This window comes from Mugil cephalus, chromosome 2, assembly GCF_022458985.1.
Source record: "Mugil cephalus isolate CIBA_MC_2020 chromosome 2, CIBA_Mcephalus_1.1, whole genome shotgun sequence".
Taxonomy (NCBI): domain Eukaryota; kingdom Metazoa; phylum Chordata; class Actinopteri; order Mugiliformes; family Mugilidae; genus Mugil; species Mugil cephalus.
Genome location: NC_061771.1, coordinates 8,449,068 through 8,472,113, shown reverse-complemented (window position 1 = coordinate 8,472,113; position 23,046 = coordinate 8,449,068). Strand labels below are relative to the sequence as shown.

The 23,046-nt window shown below is 41.2% G+C and overlaps 2 protein-coding genes across 3 annotated transcripts; both read left to right on the top strand.

Moving 5' to 3' along the window:
• The first annotated feature begins 6,384 nt into the window (after positions 1-6,384).
• LOC125001097 (prostaglandin E2 receptor EP1 subtype-like) lies at positions 6,385-11,326 on the top strand. Its single transcript, XM_047576956.1, has 3 exons — positions 6,385-6,900; positions 8,019-8,861; positions 10,107-11,326. The coding sequence occupies exons 2-3, from the start codon at positions 8,031-8,033 to the stop codon at positions 10,380-10,382; spliced, it is 1,107 nt and encodes a 368-aa protein (XP_047432912.1). The 5' UTR covers positions 6,385-6,900; positions 8,019-8,030; the 3' UTR covers positions 10,383-11,326.
• Positions 11,327-11,710: 384 nt separating this feature from the next.
• On the top strand, positions 11,711-22,298 carry LOC125004332 (interleukin enhancer-binding factor 3-like). 2 transcript variants are annotated; one of them, XM_047578861.1, is made up of 21 exons: positions 11,711-11,864; positions 12,252-12,386; positions 13,643-13,775; positions 14,186-14,373; positions 14,491-14,665; positions 14,765-14,936; positions 15,493-15,495; positions 17,005-17,096; positions 17,527-17,622; positions 17,786-17,897; positions 17,988-18,085; positions 18,170-18,272; positions 18,357-18,497; positions 18,914-19,104; positions 19,434-19,553; positions 19,690-19,821; positions 20,322-20,477; positions 20,577-20,706; positions 20,833-20,871; positions 21,419-21,757; positions 21,844-22,298. In XM_047578861.1, the coding sequence occupies exons 2-21, from the start codon at positions 12,274-12,276 to the stop codon at positions 21,951-21,953; spliced, it is 2,643 nt and encodes an 880-aa protein (XP_047434817.1). In that variant the 5' UTR covers positions 11,711-11,864; positions 12,252-12,273; the 3' UTR covers positions 21,954-22,298. The 2 variants fall into 2 exon arrangements, with proteins under 2 accessions (XP_047434817.1, XP_047434818.1); XM_047578862.1 differs by lacking the exon at positions 15,493-15,495.
• Positions 22,299-23,046: the final 748 nt, after the last annotated feature.

Genomic DNA, 23,046 nt, shown 5'->3' with positions numbered 1-23,046 from the left:
CAGTCTGCTGAAATAGATATGAATAGACTGAAGGCTTACTATAAAAAAGAAATATATTAACATCTCTTCTCTCTTGGAAAAAAGGCACACCATTCTTCTTGTGATCTTAGATATTGATGTGGACATTTACAGCTGCGGCAACAATGCGGAGCCCTCAAACTGTTCTGCTCATTGTGGAATATGAATTCTGAGCTTTTGTGCAAATTAGTGTCAACAGAGTACAAATTTATACAGATGTGGTGTCCTCTAGAAGGAATGCTATATTAGGGTGAATAAGAACATCTGGCTAAAGCAATCTGAGCCGTCCTGTTATTCATTTTTAAAACAGCATGGGTGTGCTTGGACAGACAAAAGGCTCAGTAACTGCAGTATAGTTGTTTGTTTTTTTCCTTTAACTGTTCACATAACAAGGCACTAATGTATTCTGCTGCTCTAGCTGCAGTTGTCTCCTCTCCCTCAACAATTAACTCCTGTCACCTCATAACATTTACAGGCTTGTCATGTTAGTAACCCAGTAACATACTGCTACATTTTTTTCCTCATACATTATCATGGTATTGTTTTGAATATTTTCTGTGACGCTGTTTGGTATTTGTTGCATTTCCATTACCAGTGTTTCTAACGCCTCAGACTGTTGTGTGTATATTATTGTGTCTCTCCTTGTATTTCTTTATGTTTGCTAGTGTTTCAGTACAGCTCCTCGTGCTTCCATGAGTCTTTGTCATGCTTCTGGTATTTCTTAGTTAACGTTGGCTACGCTGTAGTGGTATTGGTTTCTGATGAATAGATTTTCATTCTCTTGCTATCTGCTCCTGCCTCTCCTTGTTTCCCTGGATTTCTGTCCTACCTCACGACTCACCACATAGCATACTGTATATGGAGCCAGTGGCTACAGGGAGGGGGGGGGCAACAAGATTTGTGAAGAGTAAAGATGATATGATGGATGTGACCAAAGAGGCACGGTTGAGAGTGCAAATCAAGTTCATTTGAGAAAATCCGTGCTCATATTCAGCACTTGTACCGGGAATGCTGTTGACTCCATCAGCTCATCGGGGGGTGTCTTTTCCATCTGAGTCTCTGAAGGCGCTTTCTGTAGGCCCAAACTGTTGTGCATCCCATCCCTGACCTGTTGCTGGACATCCCACACTCCCACACTCCTCTCTGCTCATTGTGCTCTCCTGTCCTTCTGAATCTTCCTGCTGCCAGCTAATGTCACAGTTCCCACCTCTTGCTCCGGCTCCTGCTCCGGCTCCTGCTCCGGCTGGCGGTGAACCTGACCAGCTGCTGCCACAGTGCCAGCCTCCTGCCCCGGCTTGGCTAGCTGTCGGTGAACCCAGCTAGCCGTTGTGGCGCTAGCCTCCTGCTGCATTTTGACCATCAACATGACCGCTGCAGCTGCCCTCGTCACTGCTTGTGGAGGCTTTTCAGACTCGTTTAGAAGTGTCATGCAACTCTTCCCCTTTTTTTTTTTTGAAAAAAGACAGTAACTTTAACTGTCTTTTTGACATGTTTGCATTGAAATGGGAACACTAACCAGGTTTATATATATATATTTATTTAGTAGAGGTAGTGGATCTGCCCAAATAAGTACTGGAGCACAGGGAGACCAAAATTAACTCCATTTACATTAGAATCACCCAGCACCCTTTTGATGAGCTCCTGGTTAACCAAGATCTGCTTAAATCACTCCTGGTTGAATGAGCTAGTTTTGTCTTTTTATCTTGAGAAACTATTAAATCCTCCGGTCGCTGCGCTCCCAAACCTTTTATCTACAACTTCTGCTCAAGTGGTAAAGTTCTGAATCTCACACTAGTCAGGTAGTCAACTCCATTCATCATGCAATGAATGAATGAAACGTGAATTGGTCACAGATATGTTACTTTACCACATTAGCCGAGCTAGAGATCTGTGCACTGAGCACTCTGGGGTCCTGAACTTCAGGCCCCACGACCCAAGCGAAATTGTGCGCTATACACGTGCATGCATGCACAGCAGGTCACCAGTCCACACTGCTGCAGGTCAGGGCCATCTGGGCTGTGCCCCGACGAGTGGAAACAGAGACGCAGCATCAGGCACAACAAACTATTCACACACAACTACACCACAAAAAGTGACTACAGAGGAAATTGCGTTCATCAAATGTTGACATTTCATTGAGAACAAAGTTTATTACTTATTAACTTATGCACAACAACATTTTTGACACAGGAAAACTTATAAAAGCTGATAATACTTGTCTGCACATGCATGCAAGCTCTGTGGCATGTAAAATAAATATCAGCTATTTATTTTACACTATATTGAGTCAAAGTGCCATGAAATATTGCAGAGGGCAGTTCATCAAATGGCCACTAGAAGCTGGCACCAAAACTCAACTTTACAGCAGAAATAAACATGTTTATGGCCTGGTGCAAAACTCGGTCTCTATAGCTACTTTCCTTAAGGTTATGCATAATTAATGGTGTGGCTGCATTAAATGATAAGAGGGTGCCTCATGGATCACTAGCTTTTAGCCTATGGCACTTACGCTTTACATATGTTTTGCATTAGCCCAGCGATAGGCAGAATGAGGCACTGCCAAGACTGCAACAACTGCAGCCACCTCACTGAGCTTCAGAACCACTTCTTAAGAAAGCTCTGTATGACATGAAAAAGTGCAGTCCATGACCAGGAAATAGGCACCAGCAATGCTACACTATTCAAATCCAGCTACTGCATTCATCGTTAGTTGACTTTGATGCTAAAAGGCGGTTTTTAAATTCAAGAAGATATTTTTCTGCTTTTCTAAAATCAAACTAGGGTTGTATCTGTAGTAGGATTTGTTTTACACAACAAGCGAGCTCGAGAAAAAAGACCTTGTATAATAAATGCAAAGCAAACCAGAATCTTGAGTTTTATGCATTAGTTTGAAACGTATATTTCTATAACTTAATGTATTGTTAGACTTGGTTGATTGTGTTTTCTTATAAAAAAGCTCTCTCAAACTTTAGTCTGCTGGTTCAAAACCTGCAGCTGCACGTATCCACACAGAATTCAGACTTAGAACAATGTTTCTGGTGTTGTATTAAAAAGTATTTGTCGAGTCGTTCTTGTTATCAACCGTTTCTAAGGAAGAACTGCTGTTGCAGCCTCAGTGTAGCTCTGACTCAGCAATGAAACCACATGATTACAATGTTTCCCCAAAAATGTTGACTTTAACCTTTCACTTGGACGCTGCGTCATATCAAAACTTATTTCTAACAAAGTTTTAATAGAAACACCAAAATCATCTGTTAAACAGTTCACCTTCATCTTAATCTTCATCTTTGCGCTGCGGAGGATGGTCTACTTCTCTTGGCATTTTCAAAAATCCCTCCCATCTCTGCGAATATTAAAAATTGCCTCTGGGTTCCAGACAGACAGTCAGACATAGTTTTTTTAAACAATTTGCACTACAAGGAGTGTGTACTTCAAGCGAAACACACACTCAACACATTAGAAAAGTAGTTGAACTTGTTTCAGACTTTGACAGCTTGTTTGTCTTCTCTTCTCTCAGCAGAATATTCCCATGCAAACATTCCACTGTTTCAGTTTTTGGCCAGCAGTTCCCGTGGCTCCCTGACAGATAGCGTGTGGCTTTCCACTCATAATAGCCAGCATCTCCATAATATGTCAGTGAGGAATGCACACAAGCCAGGGTTACCTTTGTCACACTGAAGATATTTACATCATGTCAGTTTATGTGATTGAAACAAGCAGATAGTGATTGTGGTAAATAGACAGAGGTCGTTTTTGAAAATTTTAGAAAATTAAGTTACCAAAACCAAGCTCTTATAAGATTTGAAGCAGGCATATGGTCTGCAGAAAGTTTTGGCAAACTGGGCAATGACAAGAGCCACTTGACAGTCCCAGTGGGGATGTTTTGAAGTCTTGAAACCAAGATGGAATACTTGTGTGCACATGCAGCAAGAAAACTGCTTTTCTTTCTCTTAGGTTTTCCAATATGAAGAGCACATCTATCCCAGAGTGCTTTGAAAGATCAATAAGTATACTGTCAATGTCTTTTTTTTTCTGTGTGTGTGTGTGAGTTTTTTTTCACTTTGCGGTGAGTGGAAGTAGACCCCAGACTTAATACTGGACGAGCCAGTCGGCTGCAGGGGCCAAATGGCACCATTAATGAAAGCTATTCAGGAGGAAAATGGGGCATCAAGGTCTCTTAAGGTAAGAGCTGGAGGAAAAACGCGCATCAGCCAAGAGCCTGATTGTTGCACTCTCCAAATGTGCACCAGGAAAGGAAGACAATCAGTCGTATATTATTCCAGGAACAACACGCTATTACTCTAATGCACGCGCCCCGATGTGCTCCACAGATACACAAAGCTAATAAAAAAAAGAAATCTAGAATAGCTTCAAATTCCTCGAATGCCCTCAAATGTCAGTTCAACCAAACGGTGAATTCCTTCTGTGGTACTGGAAATAAACATCACAATCAAATACTTCCATTTTTGATGCTGCGCCTTTTCTCATCAATATGTGAGCACAAAACTGTAGGAACAATTAATCTCAATTATTGTTTTAGGCATGGTCATTCAGTAAGTCTGTCAGTCCGTCTGGTTTTGACATGTGTGGGAAGTACTTTAGCAGGGGTTGTCTGCAGAGGAAGAATCCCACGGACTTTGATTGCTTTACTTTTCTCCTAATTTGGGAGCGTTTGAGCCTCCATTACAGACACTATGGCGATGACAGGAGACAGGGAAGAGATTGCAGTTCATGAACTGCATCTGAGCTACAAAGCGTCTTTTTATCAGTGTTGCCATCAAAAGAGGGAAACGTGTCCTGAGATACTGTTTAACATCACACTTTAAACCTTAGGCAACAGATGTGTCCTATCAGTTTGGGTTTTCCTTCAAAGACGATTAATAACTGTGGATTGTGTTGCCTTTACACTGTGTTCAGTTGCTGAGATAACTGAAAGGCTGTTACATTTCTTTTTGTGAGAATGTGGTTTTGTGTTAAATGTCTTAACAACTGTTCTTAGACTTAGACAGACTTTAATCGCCCGCAAGGGAAGTTACCTGATTACAGTAGCTCAGTTGCACATAAAAACAAACAAACAAACAAACAAACAGACAAAAAACACTCTTGAAGACTAGTCATAGTAGTAGTCTACTGTGGGTGTAGGGTGTAAAAATTGAGATAGAATAAAAGAAAATAGTAATAACGATAATGAAACAAATAGAATAAAATAAAAAAAGAATATAACAGTATAAGAAAAACGTACAAGACTTGCATTTGTCCAAATTGACAATTGAAACAGAAACAGGAGATAGTTTGGCCGATTGTCATGAAAAAGGACAAACACATTTACGCTGAAGTGTGAAATGTACTGACTCAGTTGACATTCTGCTGCCTCCATCTGCTGAACTAAGATGCTGTACAAGGTGCATGTTTGCACAGTATCACACGTTAGCACTTCACTTTGCTCTTTGCTCTGCTGGTCACAGCCTCACTGACACACGACTAAATTGCTTGTCCGCCTTTGTGTAGTCAGATTGAAAATGATTTGCTTGTTTTGACGATTACATCTATTCTTAAACCTGCTCTCACACCTGACAAACTTTCTGAAGCTTTCATAAAGTTCAGTTTGTATTTGTCTACCACAGTAGGTTACATCTTCACAGACTTATTACAGTGTTGCATCTGGTAAGGTCTTCCTTCAGGTGTTTCTCTTTAAAGTAACTAAATAAAGCCAATTTATGTGTCAGTGGCTACTGCTGCTCTCCCTTCAGTGAACTGCCTTTCAGCCAATTTCAAATGTTGTTTTTAGTTATCTTCCAGACCGCAACTTGTGCAAGCATGTGTCCAGCTGGGCTGCTTGGTTCTTGTTCAGTTAAAACAAGCATGACCACCTGTCACAGGTATGCCGGGAAGGAACAAAAATGGTTTCTCTGTGTCGGTCAAACTGAATAAAACATGACTTTTTCCCTTGATGCAGCTGCAAAAACAGTCGGGACCATCACCGAAGTCCTCGAGTAAAATCTTTCATAAGAATTAATATGAATGACTTTTCCATACTTGCCCTAGACTGAAAAACTATTTCTTATTATCTGGTCTGCACATCATCTGTGCACTGCATCTATTCAGATAACTGAAACTGAAGACTCAGGAAGGACTGAAACTCACATGTATCATGTAGTGGATCTGTCTGGGCAACCGATACTTCAGAGGTTATTTTGAGCTCTGGGTTGAGCATTAAATAGCAAAATAATATCGCCGGCTATGTAACTGAATATTTGAACATGCATCCGTATTTTTAGAGCTGAACAGCGTCTCCATCGGAAATTGATCACGCCACAAATACGTTTCATGAGCGCTCGTGCGTGGAAAAAAAAGGGCGCACTGACAAAGAAGTCACAGCAGATAAAGTCTGGAGCAGGTCAGTTTGAGATCATTTTTAGGAAATGCAGGTGACACACTTGAAGTGAGTAAAGAAGTTAAACTGGTCAGGACAGGTAATGTAAACAGGGTAGCGAAAGGAGGGAGCGCAGTGGATAGATGAGTCGTGAACTTGGCTCACGGACGCGCGGAGAGACGCCCACACACGCTGAAGAGTGACGCGCTATAAAAAAAAAAAATAAAAAATTAAAGTGAGCCGATGTTTTAGCGCCAGTGGGAGTCCTTTACACATCTAGCATGAAACCGTCAGACAGATTAAACCAAGCAGCACACTCAAAGGATTCCTTCGTTTCCCCCACGCAGTGATGGATTTTATAAAAAAGGAGACATGACTTCAAGACGTTTATTGTTCTGCTCCGGGACTGCTGAAATGTTCTAGACGCCTGGTAATTGGAGTAGTATCTGTGGATATCAGGGACAAGGACGATTCAGCAGGACTGAGAGGAACATGTGAAATGTTTGGGGGTGAGTCATTTCTTTTAATTCTCAATCTAAAAGTCAATGTAATCAAAAGTGTATATATGACATTAAGGTTAGTGTTCACTGTATCTTACACAGAGCAAAAATGTACTGTATTTGGCAAACTGATGCAAAACGGGAAACCATTGCCTGCTCTATTACAAACTGTGCATGATTGTCCAGTAGTTTGTGTTATGGTGCAGAAAATCAGCTATGATGTTGTCTTTGGTTGCTTTGAAACAAACAAACAAACAAACAAAAAACAACAGCCATTGTTCTGGGTGAAATCATCCCAGGTGTTTTCTTGTAAGGTCAAGATACAGAGGTTGTCTTTATGAAAGTGAGTATGAAAGATGAACGGTGTTTGTTTGTATCTATTAAGTTTTATCTGTGTTTTCTGTTGTTGCTGTGTCGCTTCTGCGATGTTTATGACCAGTTTGTTTTACTTTCAAACTCATCCTTAGTGGTCACTTTTCGTCATGCGCCACTGCAGTGCTGACAGCTGTCTCGGTAGATTGCCATGCCTCTGTGGCTGCTGAAATGCTCACGTCCACTTTAGAGGCATTATGAAATTCTACAGACTGCAATCAACGTTAGCCTTATATGAAGAATTGGTCTTAAAATAGAAAAGTGAAATGGAGATTTGCAATAAGGTTGTGTCACCTTCAGCTTCCTGAAACGGCAAAATTCGAAAATTACTGTGAATACACTCTCCATTAGCACGAAGAGGCATCCATCATCGCCACTTTTTACTTGAATGGACGTGAAAAACATCTGAACCGATGAGAGGAATCTAATTAGTGAAAAAATAAAAGCGATTCTAAAGCTCTGCCGACTTATTCAAATAACACATACCAACGTCAACTGCTATTGAATACGTACGCAGATGCTGTTGCATGATCCTTTTCATTTGGTATGTGAACTCTACTTGAGAGACGAAGCATTCTTATAAAATGTATTCCCTATTTAGGTGTTTTGTGATGATACAGAAGAGCACTGACTAACTTGTATGCGTTTGGACTGTCTCCAGTTACTAATGCATTCAGTGTTCTTCCTTAATTTTTCATGTGTATCTTTTGCCTTTTACGTTTATAAATCTGATCTACATCTTCTTTGTCTTGCAGATTCCATTAACTATGGACCTCACGACCTCCAGAGAGTTATCGTTGAGCCGCAGCAATTCTTCGGCCTTACCACTCCATCCTCGTTCGGCTAATGACAGTGAAGAGATGGTGGAGGCCGACAACGCCATCACTGTCGTATTGCCCATGACACTGGGCATCATCTCCAACATTGTGGCTTTCTTCATCCTGGCTAATGCCTACTCCATCCAGCGCCGGCGCTCCAAAGCTACGTTCCTTCTGTTTGCCACTTCGCTGGTGATTACAGACTTCATGGGTCATGTGATTCCTGGTGCCTTGGTGCTCTGGCTCAGACTGGGTAGAGGTGTGTATCCTGATGACTCGGGGACTTCTGATGGCGTATGCCAGGTTCTCGGAGGCAGCATGGTTTTCTTTGGACTGTGCCCTCTCTTCATGGGCTTTGCAATGGCTGCAGAGCGATGTCTTGGTGTTACTAAACCGCTGCTGCACTCATCCTTGGTCACTAAAACGCGCACAAAGATCTGCCTGTCGATCATCTGGCTGTCAGCTCTGTGCGTGGCTGTGTTGCCGTACTTTCAGCTGGGCTCGTACACGTATCAGGAACCGAGGACCTGGTGTTTTATCAATGTGCTCAGTGGCACTAAAGACGCTGATGTGGCGCTGGTAGTGCTGTTCTCTGGACTTGGACTGGCCTCGCTAGCTGCAGCGCTGGTGTGTAACACAATCAGCGGACTGACACTGGTGCTGGCCCGGATCAGGAGGCAGCTTGGCTCCCATCACTCATCCAGGTCTCATGACATAGAGATGGTGGTGCAGCTGGTTGGCATCATGGTCACCTCATGCATCTGCTGGAGCCCTCTGCTGGTGAGTGTCAGGAAGTACAGTGAGAGGAAGCCTAAGTCAGGTCTGATGATGAGATAGAGTGGCCATACTTCAAGTGCCATAAAAACAACAACAAAAATTCCATTAGAAATTAGGTGTTATTGTCATTGTATGCGTGATACAACAAAACTGCAAGATAACACAGGCTTGAAACACAACAATGTATTTCAGAAGAATATAAACAACGTTCACAGAGAGAGATCATAATGAATATGAAATATATTGGACAAGAATTTACAACATGTAGTTTTAGTGTTTGTTTTTTTATTTTACAGTCGGGCTATGAGAAAAGTGTACCAGGAGTATGGGCGAATACAGTATCAGTTTTAAAAACTGGTAAAGCTCCATAAACGTTTTAAGCTCTCACACATAAGTTGTTTATTCGCACAGTTTCCGTTAAGGTTACCCATTAAGTCATAAAGTAAGCATGCTTCAGTTGTGTGCATACTCCATCACAGTCTTGTTGCACCTGTTTGTGAAGAGTGATTCAAAGCTTCCTTGCTGAAGCTTAACTACAAACATGTCTCCACCCAGCTTCAATAAACAGACAGAGGGTTTGTGTATTATTAGTATTATAGTATTTTTAGATTTGTGGGAAGTGTGCGAATTGAAATCATATATATATTGATGTAACTGTGAGTTTGGAAGTCACTGTGAATACCTTCTGCATTAGCACGGGCTGTAATTTTTTATTATCTTTTCCATCATTGTCACCTTTTACTTGAATTGACCTGAACAAGAAAATCTGCTCTAATGAGGGGAATTTAACTAGTAAAATATTATAAAGGATTGAGATTGCTGACTGACTCAAATAAAACATCTGACTGTATGTGCAGTCAACACAGAGAGAAAGTGAACACTAACAGTGAATATTAACAGACTACATCGAGGTATGGACAGACAAGTCACTATTAATACCACATAACTGTAAAATATGATAAGTTGGTCTTAAAATAAGTAAATAAATTAAAACAATAAAATCTAAAAGTTGTTTGCTGCAGGCATATTCTACAGTGTATAGTATTATTACTATTACTATTAGCTAACTTATTTCAGTTGATGCAAAATTGGTGCATTGATGTCATAAACAGGACTACATTCAGAACATTTTTTTTTCCTATGGCTAAGTGTTTTTTTTGTGTGTTTTTTTTTTTTTTTGAGTGATTTTTGATTTTTTTGAAGTGTTTGATTATATAATAATTGCGAGTACGTGTTTCATGCTTGCAGATTTTTGGCCTGATATCCAGCATCCACTCCTACACAGGAGCAATTGGAGAAAACCTGTCCGACTATAAAACCCTGATGAGGACAGGAGTGTGGCTGGCCACATGGAATCAGATCCTCGACCCCTGGGTCTACATCTTGTTGCGCCGCTCTGTGCTACGCAAAATCTACCTCATCGTGAAGTGCCAGGCAGGCCTACGGAGTAACGTATCAGGCCGCTGGGAGCCGTCTCGGCTCAGCCAACGCAGCTCAGAGAAGGTTGAAATGGACCAAGTTTGAGCTAAGAGACAGACTGATATTATACTTTGTGGATGTACTTTGTAGTCAGATCAGTGAACATAGGACGAGCTATTTGTGCAAGGGCCTGTAGGACGAGAGCTCTTCAGTGAATCAGATATTAGGAACACAATTTGTGGCACAGGTTTTGGTTCATACTCATTAGAAATGCTTTGTGGATTCAGTCAAACATTAAACACCATCAAAGTTTTCTAATGTGTTCATTGTCTGACCTCACAAATGGAAGCTAGCTAATGCCATGATTTTGCACAAAACAGAAACTTTCTACTATTTACTTCTGAGTGAACATTCCTGTTATTATAAACTGTTTAGGAAACTCGCGACAAAGGGCCAAGTTGAGGCCACATCATGAATGAGAGAGTCAAAGGTGTATGATTGGTTTTATTTCTTGACTTAATTTTCACCAGCAGAAAATAGAGTGCCCATTGAACATACGCCTGCAGAAGAGTCAATATCAGAGGAAGCTCCAGAGTAAACCAAGAAGTATTTCGAATGTATCTCTAATGTTAAATATTCTGTTGAATGTATTTCATTAAGGAATGTTAAAATTTAAATACTGAATTTATGTATGTTTGAGTTTATATATGCTTTTGTGAGTTTCTATAACTCTTTACGTGAGGTAATGTCAGATTTAATATGTCCATACTTGAATTTTACCCTCACTTTACTGAGGGCATACTAAAAAAACTGAATGTAAATAAAACAATGTGACCCTGCTCTCTCTTTGCATTCACTTTTGTCTTTTCCTAACAAATAAGCCTAATTTGGTCAGAAGGATGCTTGAGTGGTCAATGATTGTGCTACTGTGTGGACACAGTGTTGTAATTAGCAAGCTGTAACTTCTATAATTATTACTTGCATGTATTTGCAGCAGCTTAAAAGTAACTCATATGTGAGCTCAAATAAACATTCACTTGATCAGTTAAGTCTCAGACCTTTCTGCTTTTTTGGAAGTTTAATTCTCTGGTTTGTGCATGAGTGTGTGTGCATCTTTCCGATTTATTATCAAAAAGGATTATTTCAGAGATGATGTAAATCTGTCCAGCAACATTTCATTTTTCAATGAAAGTAACGGAAAGCCCTAATTTGTTTGTTGTGTGTTTCATGAACAGAAGTGGACAGAAGGATAGTTTATTAAATGAAAATATTCCAATTTATTTGTTCCTCTTTGGATTAAAACAAAAGGGAAAACATCAGGAGTTGTTGTTACTTTTAGTTTATTAAGCTGTTATCTTACTGGTCTGGCCAACCTGAGATCAATGTGGGCTGAATGTAGCCACCGAACTAAAATGAGAAGAAGAAGAAGAGGAAGAAGAATAGCCGGCATGCATTGCGCGGCTGTCTGTCGCATGTCTCAGTGCGCAGGCGCAGGCCTGGCTCCTCACGTCTAAAGAGCCTAGCATCTAAGCAGGCAGCTGCGCCACTGTAAAGGGTCAATACCTGTTTATTCACTTGCCGACACAGGTAAGCCCTAAATGCAAATACTCCATCTGAATAAAACCAGCACCCCGACACATAAATGATACTAATACATCGGCTAACAGTAGCTAGCGCGCTAACCGCTACTAGTAGAGGTTTACTGAGTATTAGCTAAGTTACCCGCCCCCCTTAAATTATTTGGAAGGAGATATCATTTGAGTGACTGAGCAATACAGTAGTGTGTGTTTTGTTTGCATTGTAAAGACTCGCCTCAACCCGGTGGGTGGGCTGTTACCATTCACTGTATGGGCTGTCACCTGCGTACGTTAACTTGTTAGCTAACAATAACTGTCAACAAATCACGCATGTTTGGGTAACACGATTTGGAGAGACGGGTAGTCACATTTAACATGTTTGGTATTATACTGACAGTTATCTACGCAGTCGTGACAGCATGGCGGCCGCTCTATCGCCAATGTGGGACGAGCACCAGGCGTATGAGGAGCTGCTGTACTGGGACACGCTGATTCAACAGGGCCACCGGCTCCACCCGGAGGATTTTGACAGGTACACACCACGCACCGAGCCAGCAGTGACTTCTTTGTCATAATAATGCACCGAGGTAACTTAAAGCAAGGCAAATGTATTTGTTAAAGACGTGTCATTTCAAGTAAACGCAGAGCAGTTGTTATCAGCATACAATGAGTAGATTGTAAAGGAGAATGCAAATAATAAAGTAACAAAAAATGCAAAGAGAAGAAACTACAAACATGGCCAAGCTTCTTTTTTTTTTAGCTGAATAAGAATTGTATATTAAACTAAGGCTGTCAATAGGCCTGTCATAAATTTTGCTGGATGACATATTGCCCCACAAATTATTGCAGATAAACGATGTGCAATAGCCCACTTAATGTGCAATATCCTTTACATATTCTTGTGCAGCAATACTCCTCTCAGTCTTAACTATATGTACATATGACTATATTTCCATTATATACCTGCTATTTTTTTTTTTTTTTTGCAAAAAATGCAGACAGTGCATCAGTGCATATATGTATATTTATATTTATGCATGCCCAATTCTTTACTTGAACACTGCAGTGTTTGTTGTAATATACATTTTTTGATATTTTTGTGTTCTACTTTTTAGTCCACCTATATGTGCAGTGTGTGCACTGTATGTGATGTTGAATGTCTGCTGCTGCCAACTACAAAAATGTCCCCGCTGTGGGATGAATAAAGGCATATCTTATCTTATCTTACTATTGTCAACATTATTTTGAGCCCATTTTTTTCACTGATGTAATGATAATATGGCATAATTATCATGCTCGGGACGGATGGTTCTCTGCATTGCCTGTATGCTAGTGGGTGGTGTTCTCTTCTTCTCTCTGGTGAAGAGAAAATGAATGTAGGTGGCTTTGTTCTTGTCGGGAGAGCCATCTGTCAGGCTTTGCAGTTTGGAGGGCCCTTTTGTTTGTCTACTTATGCTCAGGGAAGTTTGTTTCTGCTTGGATCCCAGGAAATTGATTCTCAATCACTTCCTGATTTTCCCACATTATATGTCTGTCAGAGGGTCAAATCACACAATAAATGAAAAAGAAAAGAAAAAATACGTGGAGTTAAAAGAAATATACAGTAATGTGCTATGAACCCACTAACGCTGACAGCCATAACTAAATCTCACTGGGAGGTTCACACCTTGAAGGACCTCTTAACTTTTGATAGTGTAAGTAAATATTCAATGCTCCTCTGTCAGTTTTGATTTGAATACTAGCCCTCATTTCCAGAGCTTTCTTCATTGTACCATTCCCTTCTTCCAGGTACGAGGAGCTGCGTTACTGGTACGACTGCCTGTGCTATGAGGAGGAGCTGAGACAGTACCATGACTACATTGCTGCTATAGAAGAGATGGAGGATAGTCACCATCATCAGGTTCTCCCGTCTGCTGAGTCGGTAAGGTTCAAAGTCCAGTTTTTGGTTTGTAATTTCAGTCAATAAGCCAACGTCTTCTTCCACATTGAAAAGGAACACTCAGTATTTTCCATCACCATTTTATTTCCTATTGGTCTTTAAACAGGAAATTATTAATGCCCATTCTTCCTCTTGCACAAAGTTGGTTCTGTGTGCAGGAGGTTTGTTTTTCCAAGTTTTTTCAAACATGCACTTCCCAATTATTATTGCTAATAATGTACTTCCTAGTTTTATTTTTCCTTGCTAGAGTATGTCAGAGTAGAAACAAAGTAGATACGTTTTTGGCTATAAATGATGAAATCTTTTCAAATAAATTGCAGCATGAAAAAACATATTTGCTCTCATCTGGCTGTTTATTTTGTTAATATTTCAAAACTTCTTCCACAATAAAGGAAGCGTCATCCCCCCATGTGCCCAGGGGGCCTTATGACCGCCTTGTGATGGCCAAACACTTTGAAGTGTACCCCTCACCAGAGGAGCTGGAGGCGGTGCAGACGATCGTCTCCCATGTGGAGTGTGCCCTTAAGACCGTTTCTGACAACATGGACGCTCCAAAAGATGAAACTAAAGAGGCAGTGAGGTAAAGTGCCAGGATGGACTGTGGTAGTTTTTTGGATAAATGGGCTGTTAACAGTGCACACCTGTTTTTACTGTCAGTAGAAAGATAATAGAAACATTTTTTCTCATCCACTCGTAGTGCAAGTGATGATTCAAAAGACCGTGTCCTGCGTGGCGTTATGAGGGTTGGTCTAGTTGCCAAAGGTCTCCTGCTGAAGGGTGACAAGGACCTGGAGCTGGTGCTTCTTTGTTCCAAGAAGCCAACAGTGACTCTGCTTAAACAAGTGGCTGAAAAGCTAACTGCCCAGTTGGAGGTAGGGATGAGTGCCCAGCACTGTTTTAAGGCATTGTTAAGTAAAAACACGCATCACAGACATTGATTTTGCCCCTTTTTTACTTTCTTAATTTTTTAGGAAATTTCAGCAGGGACATACACCGTCAGTCAGTGTCCAATAGATGCAGCCATCGTTGTGACAAACACCAAGGAGTCGGTCCTCACCCTCATTATCCACCTGACGTCTCCTCTCGTCCGCACTGAAGAAGAGAGTAAATCCACAGAAGAAGAAGAAGAAGAAGAAGAAGAAGGTGCGTATGAAGAAGGTCCAGCCTTCGAATAGACATCTGCTACTACAGGCCTGATCTGTGTGTTCTCCATATGCAGACGCTGTACTCCTCTACTGGTTATAACACGTCACTCAGTGTTCAAATCCCGCATAAATTATCCATCTGTATGTCCTCAAACCTCAGTTGAGTTTGTACAGTGACTGTATTAGGCTTACGCCAGTGAACATCCAACCCATGTTGGCTCTTCACTCGCTCGAGAGTGTTGCCGTCGTCTTGTGACTAAATGCCGTTTGCAGAACTACATTTCCTCTGTATCCGCTGAGAAGTTCTGCTAATGTTGTTAATGACAGTCCCTCAGTCATAAAAACAACTTTGTTTATTCTTGTTGTTTTCATGTTTAGCGTGAAGGCTTTCTCAAGAATAACAAGTTAAAGCGCGAACTGCATGACCTTGATGCTGAACATGTACATTTGGAACCAGCTGCAGCAAAACTGATCGACTGTGAGGCTATTTCTGTTGATCTCTTGGAAGTGATTAAATCCTATAGGAAAAAAATATTAATTTACATAGATACTAGAAGGTAAATCATTCTGTTTAGTTTAACATTTTGGTTAGTGGCGTGTTTGAGGAACTTGGGCTGTTATTTACGCAGAAGTGTGAACATGTAGTTGGTTTGTGTAAAGGTCATGAGGAGTTTTTGACATCCACACATACAGAACCATACCAGTGTCTGTGCAGTTTTACGCCGTTTAATACTCTGCACACTGGGGCTGCAAAACCTCATGTAAAAGCTGGGATCATGATTGTGGCGTCCACAGTAAACGTAATACACTCACTTGCTAGTTCACTAAGTACATTACTGAAAACAAATGCATTCTAGTGTAACAGCCTAGCACCAAATCTTAGCTTTCAGAGGTCTAGACCAAATAACAGAAACAATGAAGCTACATCCTGTATTATGATCCAGATGAATCGCCAACTTTCTGATGCTGTTTCAACATCAACTAAACATTGTAACAGTCATGAAGGAGGATTTAGTTCAAGGCGGATACAGTACAATATATTAGTTTTCACTAATGTACCTAATGAACTGGAGTGAGAGTGAGAGTAAAAGTGAGAGCAACAGCTTAGTCTGGTACATCATAGCAAACACTGCATATTAATATATCCGACCAGTCCAGGGTTTGTCATGAGCGAACTGATTAACATTCCTCTGCTTTCGTACATACAGCTACTGCACCTTTATTGTTTTTAATTATTTTTTTTAATTACATGCTGTGTTGAATTTATTACTTTTCAGTGTTAAATCCAGTTACTCATACCGTGTTTTAAAGGGAAGACTTAGCTTTACTTGTGTAAATGTGTGACAACTAGAATTTTTCATATTAGTAAGTATTACCAGGAATTAGAGAAATGGATCGATGGATATTTTTATCATGCAGCCCTGGTTACAAGCATACTCTACTAGTGCGACTACTCTTTGTGGTATAGTACTTTCTTAAAACCTATTGCGGGTAGATAAGTTGAACTGGTATTGGTTTGTAGGAAAAATGAGCTAAAACTTGCTTAAAGCTGGTATGGCTCTTTGTGTTTTCATAAGGTCCTTTTTCAGTCACTGTTTTGGTCAGGGACTCATCAGTTTTGCTGCAGTGTGGGGCAGACGTGAAGTTTCTCTAAATGCTTGTGATTTACAACTGATTACCTTTTAGTTTGTCAAGTTTTGTAGGAACGCTGGACCTTTGACCAACTGGAAACACTGTCTCAGGAGGGGTGGGGAGCAGCAAACCCAAGCCGAAGAGCTGAGGGAAGGGGGGAATTGAATTGCTTTGTAGTGCATACATTCACAATATGCCATGCAGTGCAGTCTGTCTTTCACTTCCACTTTCATACACTGTGGAAAAGTTAGCTTGGATCAGTGACAGATGAATATTAAACTGGCTGCGACCAAAGATTTACACAATAGGCGCTTGGAACCCCCCCTTCCCAGCTGCTGCTGGTTTGGGAAAAGCTGCCACTCCCTGAGCTGCAAGACAGAGCCGAGCCCCTTGGTCAAACTGTACCTTTTCTTCTTACCCCACCTCGTCAATAGAAACGCGAACAGTCAACGATCCGCCGGACTTTCTGGACAGGCAGAAATGCCTAACTGCCTTGGCGTCTCTCCGCCACGCCAAGTGGTTCCAGGTTTGCATTCACGTCCTTTTTTGTGCTTAAGGTTGAACTGTTTCCTTCCATTTTCCTAAATTTGTCCATTTAAGAGACGGTGACTAGTTTCAATCTGATTTCAGTTCATGCCGATGTAATTTATAAACTTCATGAATTGTCAAACTTTTGAATTTTAGAAAAGGTTTGAGGGAAGATCTGCTCATCCATACCAATGACAGAAGTGGATAAATCATTGGTATCGACACAAGCATATCATTTGGCAATGAGCCCTGGTTTACTTAACGTATTAGTTCACAGTTGTTCATTTGGGGGAGGCTCAGTAGTTCTGACCGTTCTGTGCTTGCTTTGTTTTCTGAATCGTTTCGTGGAAACTCAGAAAGCACAGGGGTGAGGTGCCATCGGAGTTGGCAGCTCCACTTACTGAACTGCCTTTCGTTTGTGTCTCCAGGCAAAAGTAAACAACCTGAGTTCTGCCGTCATCGTGATCAGGATCATGAGGGACTTGTGTAATCGTGTTCCTACCTGGACGCCGCTCTCTGGATGGGTGAGAAACCTGTTGGTTCACTTGTTCTGAAAACGGCACAGTAGATACTTTGGCTCATTTCAGCTTTTCCCGATCTCCCCTTGGATGACCTGTTTTGTTGTTAAGGAGCAGCATCTTGATAAGTAGTGTCTCGGTTTGGGTTTGTGGTCTTGCCTCCACACAGCCTCTTGAACTGCTGGTAGAAAAGGCTATCGGTACATCTGAGAGGCCGATGGGAGTCGGCGAGTCTCTTCGTAGGGTTTTAGAGTCCGTTGCCTCTGGAATACTCTTGGAAGGTGAGATTTTATTTGAGTTGTTAAAATGGTGTCTATGTTTACACATTGGGACAAACATTAATGTATACATTGAACTACATGTGTGAAAAGATGGACCTGGAATTAAAGATCCGTGTGAGAAGGAGGAGGTCGATGCCACCGCAAATCTGAGTCCACAGAATCGTGAAGACATCACACAGAGTGCTCAGGTGAGATGAGGCTGCAAAGGCAAACACACGTACTCCCATATTATTATTTAGCCTAGTAGTGCCTGACATTCATGTCATCCTCAGTTCGCCTTGAGGCTGTGTGCATTTGGACAGATGCACAAGGTGTTGGGGATGGACAGCAAACCTGTAAAGCCACAGAAAGCTGCCGGAGCCAGATTTGGTACAGGTCAGTGATCGTGTGCATTTTTTCTTTCTGTGTTGTGTCATTTAACGTTCTGATGTAAAAGTGTGTTTTTGCTGTTTGTTGCAGCCCAGATAATGCCCGCTGGACATGTAAACATGCCGGCTAAGAGGCCTTACACAGAGGTGGAGAAGGATGACGATGAGTCTCATCTCAACAGCAAACAGAGGAAGTTTCTCAAGTTCCAGAAGCGCTTTCAGAGGAAATCATGTCAGTAAAGAATGTCAGAGACTGTGTATTGACTGAGCCTGTTTTTTTTTTTTTTTTTATAACATTTTATATTTAGTGATTTGAGTTTTTTTTTTTTTAATCGTCCCTCAGTTTGAATGTTTAAATTAAATCACCAACATGCACTCCAGTTTATTATGTACACTGCAATATTATGAGAAAAATCTATATGTTTATGTGATTCATAGTGAATCTGCTTGTTTACATTTGAATGTTTTGCTGTGGAAAAGTCCTGTAAGCATATTATACATCAGTGATATGGTGCAGACGACCTTAATGTCGGGAATCTGTAGCTGGAAACACTCTTAGTTGGTCAGACTGGAGCGTCTGTGTTCATGTGATTCTGGCCGTTCTGCTGTATATGTAGCTCTGAAATGTAATCTTATTCTTCCCTGCAGTCACAGAGGATCTCGGCATGAATGCTGTGATGCGTCTGAACCAGTACAGACCTGGTCTGGATTACCGACTGACATCTCAGACAGGTCCAGTCCATGAGCCGGTCTTTACAATGGCTGTGGACCTAAATGGAAAAACCTACGAGGCGACGGGGCCTTCCAAACGAGCCGCCAAGCTTAATGTAGCCACTAAGGCAAGACTCTCTGTTTCCATCTACATGTGTTATATAAGTATAAAAACTAGGTCCTCAAAGAGCTTATTTGTCATTGATTAAATGTTGTACCCTAATGAATAAATTTCATTTTGTTTGATGTATGGCCATTGTAATCTAAAAAAAAAAAAAAATTAACCCCCAAATTTATTGTAACGTATTAAAATCAAAGTTCTCACCACATTCAGAGCATGTCGTCTCTACTGCGTTGATAAGAATACACACTACAGATTGTGTTAAGGAATATACAAAGGGAAAGAGTTACTCCTGTTTCACGTGTCAGTTAATATTTTGACTTTTGTTGCTCTCAGGTCCTCCAAGATCTTGGTCTTCCTACAGGCTCAGAAACTAAATCAGAGTCCAGTGGCGATGCTGAAGGAAGCCAGGATTCAGTGAAAGCTGCTGCCACGTCGTCCACTACGTCAGAAGATGTACGTACTCTGCAGTGATTTATTTAGAAACTCCATCCACAAAATCTTCCATCAGAGAGGAAAACACATGTTCCTCAGTTTAACAGCTTACATTTGAGTATTTACCAGCCATTGTTTTTCCGCTTGCTGTAAACAGAGTGGCCAGGGTCCAATCCTGACTAAAAATGGCAAAAACCCTGTGATGGAACTGAACGAGAAGCGGCGCAGCCTGAAGTATGAGCTCTCTGCAGAGACGGGAGGCTCCCATGAAAAGTGCTTCGTCATGGAGGTGAGCCGACAATGTCAAACACATTGAATGACTAAAAAGATAAATATGATGTTTGCTAGTTCCTGGATGTGCGGTGCGTTGCTTAGTGAATAACTAATACAGACCACTGCCACCTGCTGGAATGAATAGGTTTAATTTTTGATTTAAGTTGTGTTCAGTATCACATTGATCCAAAGCTTCAGTGATAGTTTGTCCATTCTTCCTTTCATGCCTCCGACAATGCTCAACAGAGATTAGTATTACCCACAACATTACGTTACACTAGGCTTGAGGGGTGAAGTTTTCCCGGTTTCTTCTGTCATATTTGTTTCCAAACGGACTTTACTGTCTGCGTTGACATGTTACTATAAGTGTTGAAAAAGTCATTCGCTTCAAAACAGAAATAAATCACCTTTAAAAAGGACTTTAACCGTACAGTCAGGAAAAAAAGGAGACTGGAAATAATGCCTGTTTAGATTAAGAGAGGAAAAATTCTGAGGCTTGATTTTTTTTCCTATCAGGTGGAAGTTGACGGGCAGAAGTTCAAAGGACGGGGCTCTAACAAGAAGGAAGCGAAGGCCTACGCTGCCCTCGCTGCTCTGGAGAAGCTGTTCCCAGATGACAATGGAGTGTCCAACAGATTTGCTTCAAAGAAGAAGGTCACCTACACTGACATGGTAAAGTATTTAACTAGTGATCATCACACCGTACAACTCAAGCTCGTTTAAATTTAGAAGCGCTTCACATTAAGCTTCTTGCCATTTACCCTCCGTCAGCACATCCCGGGATTCGGCACGATCCGCGGTATTCCTTCAGACTCTGGGTCCCGGGGCTGGGGTCCCAACAGAGGGGGCCGAGGCAGGGGCCGAGGGAAGCCCTTTCCTTCAGGACCCAGCTATAACAAGAGTAAGGAATTTGCCACTAGCCGACTGTTGACAAAGTCAACTAAGGATCATTTAAACAAGTACAACAAGCACTTTGCTCCTGTGAGGAAATCAACTGAACAGTCATTTCTTTCCTTTATTTGAAAAGCCAACTACAGTTATGAGAGCAGCTCTGGTACAGGCTATCGTGAGTATCTATATGCTTTTGTTAGTTTTGTGTATCTTTTGTTGTTTCGTTTTTGTGTGTGTGTGTGTGTGTGTGTATGCACTAAATATCACAATAAGGGTCTACTGTTTCTAAAACTCTTAAAAGACATGCAGCAGCACAGGACGTGGTGTTGAGATTTAAATCAAGTCTTAGACTATGACTGAATACTTGATGATTGGCTGTTGCTCTGCTATCATTCTCTTGGTTTTGTATTGATGAATATGTTGCACAGAAAAAAAAAATATATATACTGAAGACAAATCTAATTATCAAGAAGTCGTTGAAGTAATCTTTAAAGAAAAACACTGTTTACTTGAATTCAGTTCTGCTAATCTGATTAAATATATTTGGGATTTTGGACTTTTATTTGGAACAAACTAGCATTCAAATAGGGAAACCTGAAACCTTAGAAACTGTTAGACCATGCAGCTAATTAAAAAATATCAACAAATGTCATCAGTTACCAAGCATGATTTGAAACGAGAGGATTTTTACACAGCGACGTTTCCTCTCCACTGTCTTTCAGATAAGCTGTACGGTAATAACACGGTAGGAGCCTCCAGCAAAAGCACTGTACCCAGCGGACCAGGCAGCGGCATCGGCTACGGCACATTTTACCCCGAGAGCAGCGCCACCTACTCCTCACCGCCCATCTCCAACTCCAACTCCAGCACCACAAAGTCAGAAAGCTACCAGTCCATGCCTCCTCCTGCCGACCAGGAGAGTCCGTACAGCTACGGGTATGGAGACGAGAAGAAGAAGATGCTGATCCAAGGACAGAATGAGCCTCAGGGAGGAGGTTACTCCATGTACAGTACAGCTTACCCCAGCTCTGTGACGGGGGGACAAGGGTATAATAGCTATGGTGAGTAAGGATAAACCACGAGTTGAAATGTACTACAACAAAACAGCGATCTGATAAATGCCGACTGGTTTGATGTCTTTTCACAGGCTGGGGAAACCAGTCGTCGTGGGGCGGCCAACAGGGATACAGCATGTACCAGGGCTTCGGAGAGCAAAACCAGAGCTCATACTCTGGATACAGCGACGTGAATTACTGATCATCACATCACGTGTAACCTTTCTCACTACACACTCACCTTTTCACCCTCGTTGATGACCACTTCCGGAAAGGAAAAAAAAGTTCTCATGCCTATTGTGAAACTGGAAAATTTGCAGTATTTATGTTGGTTCATTGACATCTGGTAAAACAATTGTTTCTTTTACCCTTCATTAAGTCCGTGTTGACACGAATGTTGCATTGTTTTTGTTTTTTAAGTGTACTGGTTCTCTACTGTTACATGACTTTGGTTTAAAGCTGCTCGTTGTATTGAATGAAAGATTTATTCATTTCTGTGTCTTTAAAATGCTCTAATCTTGTAGAAATAAATAACTCTTATTTTGGAGCAAAGTTTCTGACAATCAGTTTCTTAAGTACAGACCAAATTTAGGTGCTGCCATTAAATGGAGGCGCTCAGTTATACAGCAGTTGACGATACGATTATGAATTTGAAGATGCTACATTCAGGTCAGCTTGACTGTCACTTTAAAAACTCTGAACACATCTTGTAAGAGTGTTACTGGGTCCGTTTTGCAACATACAAGTGCTGCGAATAGCTCCTGCAGCACTTGCGCAACAAGTCTAGTTCACATGTAGCCGTGTAGCACATGTGGTCTATGATATAAACAAGCCTCAGTAACCCACAGGCTACAGAGACATTAGGGAAGCTTAATAGTTACTCAGAAGATAAGCAGCGGTTTTCTCATGAAAATGTAATCTCTCACATCTGCACACGTGTGAACAGGACAAGCGTAGTTAAGTTTCCGACACGCACAACTTAATGCTGCTGTATGCATCTCACATGCAAAAGTGAAACCAGACTCATGCAAGCCAATGTGATGCAAACCAAATCACCAGCGTGCACAATTAGATTACTGAAATAAATTAATTACAATTCTTATCATGAAATTTCTGAAAAATGTGAATCTGAAAAAAAGCACAAGATGGATAATGATGAACGCTTAAGTGGAAAAAGAAGAGTCTGGACACCAGCTATAATAACCACTGAAACACCACAAGATCACATGAGGCCCTGATGACACTTTGGTCCCAGGACTGAGTCAGGGTGTGAGCCATGATCATGCCCCTGCAGC